This window comes from Aulostomus chinensis, chromosome 16, assembly GCF_037954235.1.
Source record: "Aulostomus chinensis isolate RoL2024-O1b breed Wild chromosome 16, RoL_Achi_v1.0, whole genome shotgun sequence".
Lineage (NCBI taxonomy): Eukaryota > Metazoa > Chordata > Actinopteri > Syngnathiformes > Aulostomidae > Aulostomus > Aulostomus chinensis.
Genome location: NC_141335.1, coordinates 3,153,961 through 3,165,080, shown reverse-complemented (window position 1 = coordinate 3,165,080; position 11,120 = coordinate 3,153,961). Strand labels below are relative to the sequence as shown.

The 11,120-nt window shown below is 47.1% G+C and overlaps 1 protein-coding gene across 1 annotated transcript; it reads left to right on the top strand.

Moving 5' to 3' along the window:
• Positions 1 to 1,570: 1,570 nt before the first annotated feature.
• On the top strand, positions 1,571 to 10,884 carry cyp26c1 (cytochrome P450, family 26, subfamily C, polypeptide 1). The gene is made up of 7 exons (XM_086180793.1): positions 1,571 to 1,680; positions 2,217 to 2,632; positions 4,638 to 4,862; positions 5,935 to 6,210; positions 6,340 to 6,498; positions 7,247 to 7,654; positions 8,719 to 10,884. Exons 2-7 carry the CDS (start codon positions 2,426 to 2,428, stop codon positions 9,061 to 9,063), a joined length of 1,620 nt encoding a protein of 539 aa, XP_086036919.1. The 5' UTR covers positions 1,571 to 1,680; positions 2,217 to 2,425; the 3' UTR covers positions 9,064 to 10,884.
• The last annotated feature ends 236 nt before the right edge of the window (positions 10,885 to 11,120 follow it).

Below are 11,120 nucleotides of genomic sequence, written 5' to 3'. Positions count from 1 at the left end.
AAAAAAAGAATCTCATTCATTCGATGACGAGAGAAAGTGTGTGTGTGTGTGTGTGTGTGTGTGTGTGTGTGTGTTTTCTTTTTGATGCTGTCAGTCACCTGTATACAGATTCTAATTCGAATCCGCGTTCTTAACATCTCCAGCAGTTTAACATCAGCGATTAAGGTAAATTTAATTTGTGCTTTAATTAACTGAGAAAATAATAAAAATAATTAGACTGCAGAAAATGACTTTTTGAAACGGTGTTGCAGTTCGACTTTAAAAAATAGGAGTCAGCAAATAGGATTCAATTCAACAAAGAAAATCTGAAATGAATTTGTTTTTTTAAAAGGAAACAACGAACAAAAAAACAAATCAAATCGAAACTGAGAAAACGGTGGACGTCCTAATAGACATAATAGTGGAAAGGTTACGTGTGTTGGGGATTAAAAACAAACAAACAAACCAAATCCAGCTATCAGCCCGTAAACCCAGCACACACACACACACACACACACACACACACACACACACACACACACACATCAGGAGGCTCGTCACTGAGACGCGCCAGGACCTGCTGGTTCTTCTGCTCTGGTTCCTCTGCTCTGGTTCCTCTGCTCTGGTTCTTCTGCTCTGGTTCTTCTGCTCTGGTTCTGGTTCTTCTGCTCTGGTTCTTCTGCTCTGGTTCTTCTTATTCCGCCTCCAACGGCTCGAATCTCGATTTAATAGAACGTGGAACCTTCGGCTTAATTAAGGTTTGAATCTGCACGTTTTTTTCCCCCCCAGCTGATCGTGAACGTTGCAAAAAACAAAAACAAAACAAAAACAAAACGGACCCCCCCCCCCCCCCCCTCAGAGATCCTGAGGAACCCGGGGGCCTTCGCGTCTCATCAGTGCTCAGGGAGAGAATTCATACCAGGGTTTCAATATTCACCCCCCCCCCAAAAAAAAGACAAATGAAAAAAGAAGGAGGAGAAGAAGACGACGAGTGGCTCGTGAGCTGACCGTTAGAGCTTCGGTTGGTTCTCAGAGTCAAACTTCAGCGGCATTTTTGTTTTCTTATGTATTCATTCATCATTTCATCCTGAAATGAATCAGAAATTCATCTGCAACTGATCTCATGTCAACTAAGCTAACTAACCAACTAAAAACACATTTTCAAAGACTCTAATTTTTTTTTTTTTTAATTTTTGCAGAACAATTTGCAGTAAAATAAATTCAGGAGAAGCCTGAAGTCGCAGCCCGAGCGTCGGATCCCGGTGGTTCCTCTTCTCCCGTCCTCACCTCGTCCGGGTGCAGAGACTCGGAATGCGACTCAACTCCAACCTGAGTCACCCGGGTTCGGAACCTGCGCCAAACTCTGATTGGCTCCCTGCACGCACGCACGCACGCACGCGCGCGCGCACACACACACACGCTGCTCTCTCTGTCTGAGCGCCGCGTCTCTGATCCGCTCTCCAAACCTTTTCCTTTTTTTCCTTTCTTTTTTTTCCGAACAGAAACGTCCTCTCTCGGGTCCGCGTGAATGAACGAGCCTCTTTAACATATTCAGACCAACGTCACCCGCCGAAGGTGGATCACGCCGCGCCGCGTGTCTATAAAACCCCCCGCAGCCCGCTCGCAGTGGAGGAACTCCGGCGCGCGAGAGGAACGAACTTCTCCCTGGAAAAACTCGCCGGGCAGGGACGCAGGTCGGAGGTGAGCTCGCCGTTTGTTCTTTTTTCCTAAACGAGGATAAGAATGATTTATTACGCCCAGGAAGAGAAGATGCCAGCATTGTTTAATCCAACTCTCTGATCTCTCTCATCTTGCTTCTCTCATCTCACCACTTTCTTCTTCTTTCACCTGATTTATTGCCGCTGCTCTGTAAACCTCGGGCCGCCTGGGGGTGGGGGGTGGTGGTGGGGGTGGGGGGCGCGGCTGAGCCCCTCAACTGTACCTATAAAGACTCATAACCTAATAGACAAGCCGGCGCATGTAAACCCGTAAAAGTGTTTGGAATAGTTGACAGCTACTGCTCGTTTTACAGGAATGAAGGGGAGTTTCCTCGTGGAGGCGAGGCGCATCCATCCGGTCACCGCAGCGTTACTCGAGTCAGCAGAAGCTATTAAGTCTTGACTCGCTTTCATCGGAACCACAAAGACGCCGTACTTTTAACAGGTTCGGGACACGAACCCGAGAACCGGCGGAGCTCCGGCCGGAGTGATCAGAACGTTTCTCTCTCTCTCTTGCAGCTGGACTGAACTTAGACGACGAGTTGGAGTTGAGGAGAGTTGACAGGGGAGAAGAAGAAGAAGAAGGAGGAGGAGGAGGAAGAGGAGGAGGAGGAGAGGAAGGAGGAGGAGACACTGGAGCGAGAAGAGCCTGGAAGAGCAGAACGGGACAGACGCGCTTTTACGCACGGACACAGGTGGATGCTGGGTAGCGGACCCGCTCGGTGGAGATGTTCCCCCTGGCACAGTTCGGGGTGCTGTCGGCTCTGGCCACCGCGCTCACCTCGGTGCTGTCTGCGCTCCTGCTGCTGGCCCTGACCTGGCAGCTGTGGAGCCTCCGCTGGAGCTTGACCCGGGACAAGGAGAGCAGCCTGCCGCTGCCGAAGGGCTCGATGGGCTGGCCGCTGGTCGGGGAGACCTTCCACTGGCTGTTCCAGGTGAGCGGAGGAGGTGGCGCGTCTGGGCGGCTGTAGCTGTAGATGCTTTTCTTTACAAGCGTTCCAAAATACAGGCTGGACGCCTGGTTTGAGTGAGCGTGTGACGGTGAAAGTCTCCAGCAGCGCCACAGCTGGAGACTCTAATGATCAGCTTATTGGTGATTGATCTGAAAGGGTTTGCTGCCTCAGTTGTTAATGAGACATGTGTGGACTTGATGCTCGTGGGTAATTCCATCTTGGGGAGAAGAAACAGACGTTTTCTTTTCAATTCTTCACCCTCTTTGTCCCTCCCTCTTCAGTCTGTCTATCTCTCCTGCAGAGAGGAATGCACTCTTCCCTGGCCCTTGCCATCCCTCTATCTCCCCATCCACTCCTCACTGGCCCTAGGCCTCCTCGCAGCAGGAGGGACACTTTATTTTGTCCCTCCTCTCTTTTTACCTTTTAAGATTTAGAAGATGGTAGATATTCAGAGGAAAACAAAGGCAGGTGACGGGAAGGTAGATGAACTACACCTGGAGGCTACAGGTTGGCAGCGAGAAATCAGTGTTCTTCTGGAACATGCTGGTGTTCTTCTGGAACATGCTGGTGTTCTTCTGGAACATGCTAGTGCTCTTCTGGAACATGCTAGTGTTCTTCAAGAGCATGCTGGTGTTCTTCTGGAACATGCTAGTGTTCTTCTGGAACATGCTGGTGTTCTTCTAGAGCATGCTAGTGTTCTTCTGGAACATGCTGGTGTTCTTCTGGAACATGCTGGTGTTCTTCTGGAACATGCTAGTGGTCTTCTGGAACATGCTAGTGTTCTTCTGGAACATGCTGGTGTTCTTCTAGAGCGTGCTAGTGTTCTTCTGGAACATGCTGGTGTTCTTCTAGAGCGTGTTAGTGTTCTTCTGGAACATGCTGGTGTTCTTCTAGAGCGTGTTAGTGTTCTTCTGGAACATGCTGGTGTTCTTCTAGAGCGTGCTAGTGTTCTTCTGGAACATGCTGGTGTTCTTCTAGAGCATGCTAGTGTTCTTCTGGAACATGCTGGTGTTCTTCTGGAACATGCTGGTGTTCTTCTAGAGCGTGCTGGTGTTCTTCTGGAACATGCTGGTGTTCTTCTAGAGCGTGCTAGTGTTCTTCTGGAACATGCTGGGTTCTTCTAGAGGGTGCTGGTGTTCTTCTGGAACATGCTGGGTTCTTCTAGAGCGTGCTAGTGTTCTTCTGGAACATGCTGGTGTTCTTCTAGAGCGTGCTAGTGTTCTTCTGGAACATGCTGGTGTTCTTCTAGAGCGTGCTAGTGTTCTTCTGGAACATGCTGGTGTTCTTCTAGAGCGTGCTAGTGTTCTTCTGGAACATGCTGGGTTCTTCTAGAGCGTGCTAGTGTTCTTCTGGAACATGCTGGGTTCTTCTAGAGCGTGCTAGTGTTCTTCTGGAACATGCTACCGTCTTCTTTAAAGCGTTTGCTCCATGGCTGGAGGGATTTCATGTCACAGTTGGTGTTCCAGTGCATCCAAAAGGTTTTGGTCTGGGTTCCCATCTGGGACCTGGGGGTACTTGTATGTACTATTACTTCAGAAAAAAATCTCCTCCATCTTGTTAAAATCCTCCATCAAGAATAAATTGGAGCTTTATGTCTCTCCACCCTCCTGCTGGGAGGATCCGCTCCTGCTGTGATTGGATCTCACCCCACATGCCTAAACTAGGCAGCGATGTAGGGCTGGGGGAGGGTCCTCTGGGGATGCTCCCCAGAACGTCCTGTTCCTCCTGGGTTGGACTACCAGAATGTAGTCTAATGTCTGGACAACGTACACTAATTACACACTTGTTTGACAAGTGGAAGTATTTTGTCCATCTATACACAAATACATCTTGTTTCTACTGATTATGCGCCTTTAAACCCAGTCAGACGGATTCATCTAGAAACTAGAATTTCCACTTTGAAGTGCACGTTTGTTACTCGACTTGTTCTGATTTGTAGTTTTGTTACTATAAATGTTAAACTTCCTCCTTCCTCTTTACTCCTCAGGGCTCTAACTTCCACATATCCCGCAGAGAACGTCATGGAAATGTGTTTAAGACACACCTACTGGGGAAACCCGTTATCAGGGTGACGGGTGCTGAAAATATTCGCAAGATCCTGCTGGGTGAGCACAGCCTGGTTTGCACCCAGTGGCCCCAGAGCACCCGCATCATCCTGGGGCCCAACACCCTGGTCAACTCCATCGGAGACCTGCACAAGAAGAAGAGAAAGGTGAGAGGCGAGATGAGTTTGACTCCTGTACTACGGGGCTTCTGTTCTCAGTGTTTTTATTCTTTGCACTCAGCCTTGGAGACATGGAAGCAAGCGAGTGTTGAGGTTGGATTCAGAACCCTTCTCCGGTACCAGCGAGCTGAATTTCATGCACTTTAGCAACTCGGACTTGCATGTTTCACCACAACACCGACAATTCCTGCTACATCATCATTTAAGCCCCATTTGTGCTGGCAGAGCCGCCTCAGGTGCGACGCATGGCTGCACCTCTCAGATGTCGACAGCAATCTTCAGATTAACCACGAGAGCTTAAAAGATGAGGGGAAACCAGTGGGAGGGGCCAAATGAAAGAACAGGAACTATTCTAGTCTCTGTTCTAGGCACGAAGGTGCAGACATACAGCCCCCCCCCCCCCCCACACACACACACACACACACACACACACGCCAAGTCCGAGCTTTGGTCAATCACTCATCATTTTGATCTTGGACTTAAATCTTCTCCGGATCGTCCGGTCTCTTGTCCAGCCCTCTGGCTTCAGACAAAGATGCTGAAATTGAGTGTTTGGTTTCCTACTGCTGCTGTCAATCAAACGCAGACCCTGACACGCCCCTCCAGTTTACTGTTCTGATATTTCCACAAATACCTCTAATTTCTTCTTCTTAGAATAAAAAACAACACATTCAAATTGTATTGCTCTTCATAGCAGAACAGCATAATTAAATCCTCTGTCCAGTTTATAGAAGTTACGCCTGAGAAGCGAAGGAGCATCACCGCTGACTAATGAACCCTAGAAGAGTCCAAGCATGAAAAGACAAAACCCACAAACACATTTCCACCATTTTATCTTACAGCTCCAGTCTCGTCTACGACAATCTTTCTTTATAACTTCTATCTTACTTATCTCCACATCTTCTACATCTTCCCTTCACCTCCATCCCGTCTCAGCCCTCCAGTCCCACCCCACCCGTCCTCCTCCCAAGTTACTATTTACTAAAAGGTGTTGACTGCCGTGTACCAGGTAATAACCTTTTATGACTCCTCTCTCTTTTGTTCCTTTAACCCTTTCAAGATTCTGGCCAAGGTTTTTAGCCGGGGGGCTTTGGAGTCCTACCTGTCCCGACTGCAGGACGTGGTCAAGTCTGAAATTGCTAAGTGGTGCGCGGAGCCCAGCGCCATCGACGTTTACAACGCCGCCAGATCCCTGACGTTTCGCATTGCCGTCAGGGTCCTGCTGGGTCTTCAGATGGAGGAGGAGAGGATAGTTTACCTGGCCAAGATCTTTGAGCAGCTGATGAACAACCTCTTCTCACTTCCCGTCGATGCTCCCCTCAGTGGGCTACGCAAGGTAAGAGGGTCCAGGCACCATGGGGACACACAAAATAAAAAAAAAAAGTTGTATAAAATTAATGACGCTCAAAACGATTGCGTGTTTTGAATGAATTTGGGTAAATACGGAGGTTACTTTTCTGTCCAGGGGATTAAAGCCAGAGAGATTTTGCACACCCACATGGAGAAAATCATTGAGGAAAAGATGGAGCGGCAGCATATAGAGGAGGAATATCACGATGCCTTTGACTACATGCTGCTGAGCGCCAAGGAGCTCGGCCAGGAGCTCAGCATCCAGGAGCTCAAGGTACCAGAGTTTTTTATTGATTGCTGCCAGTTTGTGACAGGTGACATCAGCTGTCATTGGAGGCGCAAATCAAACGTACACCCTTAAAAATAGAGGTACCACTGAAGGGGTGCGCGTGCTCGTCGTGGTGGGTTTATTGGAACCGAAGCTAATTTATATAAACCAGCTACCAGGACCTGACTGAAGCCTCGACCTGCTCGCTGTGATGCAACTGCACTGTCCACTGAGTCACCAAGCCAGTAACAACAATGGTCGCGTAATCTTGGGGATGTTTCAACTTTAACCAAAACCACAATGTTTTTGCAAACCTAACCAAGACCTCGACTGAAGCACTGACATTACAAAACACCAGTATTCCACAGATTTATTTCCGAACTGGTCGTAAATCCACCAGCACCGGTGATGATAGTCACTGAGCTGCCCCCTCTGGCCTGCTGCTGGTTGCACTTCGCTCAACCAAATATAGGACAAAAACATGGTAATACCAACAGAAAAAATAAAGCAGAACACTTTCGATTGCACGGCTTACAAAAATGACTCGTTACACAACATGATAAAGGTCACAAGAGGACCAGCAGAGTCAAGAGTCTCAGCTTTGTCCATTTTGGGCTACTTTAGCTTAAAGAGCTCATAAATCCATAACCATTTGTAGTGTGAGGTGATTACACCTCATCAACTGAAAATATATAAATATATATAAATTCATATCCTATTAATCTGAGCACTCATCCGTCTTTGGATCCTGCAGGAAACGGCAGTAGAGTTGATCTTCGCCGCTCACTCCACCACTGCCAGCGCCTCCACCTCACTGGTGCTCCAGCTGCTCCGTCATCCAGCCGTAGCGGAACGGGCCAGAGCTGAGCTGGAGGCCGAGGGCCTCGGCTACGAGTCCCACGGGAGTCACAACCCATCTGTTGCTGCCATGGTGACGGATGAGACTGTTGCAGAGACAGAGCCCACCTTCCCGTTGACTGACAGGTGTCAGGCTGTCAGGGATGAAGATGTTTTTCCCCCATCCCGGTCTCATATACCGCACCTGAGCCTGGACAAGCTGAGCCAGCTCCGCTACATCGACTGTGTTGTCAAAGAGGTTCTCCGGTTCCTGCCACCGGTCTCAGGAGGCTACCGGACGGCCCTGAAGACGTTTGAATTAGACGTGAGTCCAAGCTTCGGCTCAAGCTTCTTTTCCTTTCATGACGGTTTTGGTTTTTGAGGTTCAGTTTCTCCTGTGATGAAAGGAAAAAGGCTGTGTTTCTTTATGTGCCATCTGTAAGCCGCAAAAGAATTTCCTCTATATTTCAGCCACATTCAGACTTCTCAGGAAAACTGAGACTACAAGACCCATAACCACAACTAACAACTCACATAAGTGAGCTGCTGAATGTCCTGCTAGCTAACGAATAGCCCTGACGAGCTGCTCTTCATTATTTACAGCAGCAATCAATAAGACTCTAACCACTGAAAATGGCTAAATCATCACTGCCCTGATTAGTGAAACAAGAACAAGCACAATATGGCCCCTGAACAGGAACTGTAAGTCCGTTGTCACACACTTTGGACAGCCGCGCTGGGCACGACATAAACGTGCAGTTGACTAAATGAAATTGTTGCCCGTTTGCATCCCAGGCTGCACACTGGCAGCGTTCACATCCAGAGCTGTGTGGCCGTTGCTGAGGAGGCCCTGCCGCGGCCTCATCACTTGTCCTTAAATACCCTTCCCTGCCCTCAATGTGCCCCCAATTTGCTGTGTTTATTGTAGTGAGCTTTGTGAAGTTTAAAAAGATTTCACAGGAATTCCCAGAGTGCAAAGTCATGCACGTGACGCTTTTGAAGGACCTCCCCCTGGCAGTATAAAAACCCTATAGCAGAGAGGTAATTGCAGTGTTAAAATGTCATTATGCCTGTTCATTCAAGTGCATCTCCCTAAAGCCTGAACCAGGAAATGACAACTCTGCAGAAATAATTGGGATTTAGTTAAAAAGAAGGTGGTTCCAGTGGGAGCGAATGAAAATGAATGACTGAATGAACAGAAAGTTTTCTCCCTAAAAACACACAGTGACATTAAATTGGCATCGCCCAGCTTTTTTTTCCTGTAAAAAAGCATGAATTCAGAACTAGCACTGCTAAAATCCTCTATGCTACTTCAAACTAAAAAGATTGTTCTCAATCTTCTCTGTGCTGATCTGAAACACTTCTTCATTCAAACTCCTCGTTTCGCAGGGCTATCAGATCCCCAAAGGCTGGAGTGTCATGTACAGCATCAGGGACACCCACGAAACAGCTGCAGTTTTCCACAGTCCGGAGCTGTTTGACCCAGACCGGTTCGGCCAGGACCGAGACGAGAGCCGGTCAGTTCGTTTCAGCTACGTGCCGTTTGGCGGCGGTGTGAGGAGCTGCGTGGGGAAAGAACTAGCACAGATCATCCTAAAGACTCTCGCTGTGGAGCTGATTGGGACATGCAAGTGGACTCTGGCCACGGAGAACTTCCCCAAGATGCAGACGGTGCCCATAGTGCACCCGGTGAACGGGCTGCATGTGCATTTCTCTTATAACCACCCACTTTAGAACTCAATTTCCTCTTAGAGACAATTACATTTTACAAAGAGGGAAAAGACCCTGCTGGACCTGAATATGCAGCTCAGGTCCTGGTACGTCGCTGGTTTGGAGCACTTCATCACTTCAGTAGTCTGGTTCAAACCTGAGGAGCTGGTTTTTGTCATGGCACCAATAAGTCAGCCGGTTCTGTAACTCACCTGAGGTTGCAGGCCATGGCTTTGTTCTGCTTGGGTCACATTCTCCTCTTTGGACTGGTGATTGTGTGAAATCTAGGTACCTGCAGCACATCTAGACAGCCAGTCTTCACCAGGCAAACTTTACCTCCGAATCATCAGACTAAAATGTTGTTAAGATTTTCTTCTGATGACGAGGATGAGGTGTCTGCGCTCTGATGAATGTCACTAGTCCAGGAAAGCATGCAATGCAGGTTCCCAGGGACCAGATTCAGTTCTCTCTTGCAGGTCTTTCGTCAGAACCACTGGCAGGAGTATTTCCTTACATACAAGTCTGTTGATGGTGACGACCAGAGGGAGCAAACCACTGAGCCACCCTGCTGCCTTGTATCTAAACCTTGTACAGTTGTGTGCCCAGTTTAAAGTGACGTTTCACCTTAGAACTGTATTTTGCCCCTCAGGTACTCACAAATAGAGGTCTTGTCCTCTAGCGTAACTTCTGTGTGACTGCCGTGTCATATTTAGCTTGGAGAAACACAAATCATTCTGCATTCACAAGGAAGTTCCACAGCAGCGAAAAACATCTTCATCAGCTTGAGAACCCAATTTGTGAGTGCTTAAAAGGAAACTTTTTGGGTGAAACATTCCAAAAAAAAATTGAAAAATGCAAAATTTCACCTTGTATTTACTGCAAACTCATGAGATTCACAGGTACATCTGCTGAAAAAAAACCCTGCTAAAGCTCTTCAGGTGGCGAGGAGGCGCAGGGAGCCAGCTGAGCTCTTCAGCCGGCTCATCAGGCGTCCTCCGACCTCGGCTGGGACGGGTGTCGTCTCTTTGGAGAGACAAAAGGATGACAGCTCCCTTTTCATCTGTAAAACCTGACAGTTCTCACTGGAATCCAATTCAGGCCAGTATTGCAGAAAAGCTCCAGAGGATCAGAAGAACGACTGGAGAACAAACAAACAAACAAACAAAAGCGGTGGAACTTGCACTTGCATTTTGACACAGTAACCCTGCAATGTGGAACCAGCTTCTCCGAGGTCAAAATACTTGTGTAAAGTCAATGCTCGTGTTGTTTTTTTGATTTGAATGTGATATATATATCTGTAACAGTGCTATTATGTGTGTATCAAATGAAGTAGCATTATGAATAAGCTGTATTTAAAATGCAGATCGTTTCTGTTGTACTTTTGAATTATGAATAGGTAGAAACACTAACCTGTGATGAAAAAAAAAACTGTCCATAAAACCTTTTTCCACTTTTAGAACATAGAAATCTTCCATTGTTTAGAACAACATCCTTCTGTTATCATGGCAGTAAAAACTATGATTATTATTGTTAATGTTATTTCTGTCTCTGTGTTAGTCTTGAAGCCTAATAGACGCGCTGTGAAATTCTTACATAACGGATGGATTCATGGAAGGAGATAGCACTTTCTCTGCTTTAAGGAGTCTGTACATACTTGTCCTGTTCGTGCATTTGTTGAGTGCATCAGATGTAGCTGCTGTACAGTCGCTGTAAAAAGTAAATTAGAAGATGTTAAACACAGGCTGTTTTTGTTCTTTTGTGTAAGTTAAGTTATCCCTGCTAAACTGTCATGTGATGTTCATAAATATTTCAGGTCAATACGTCTGAGTTCTGAGTAGTTTTTGTATAAATTCCATTCCAAATTCAAATTATCCAATTAAAAGTAACACTTCATCAGAAAAGTTTATACTGCCTTTCAAATACTGTCAGATGGGTGACTTGAGCTTATGGAAACATTTTGTCCCTCCTGCTTGTTGCTTCTTTTTTTGTGACTCGGGAATGCAGAAAGAACCAGCCACTTACGATTAGCTTGAAGCTAACGTAGGCTGGTTGTATGCTCGGTAATCCACCCACAGCTGCAC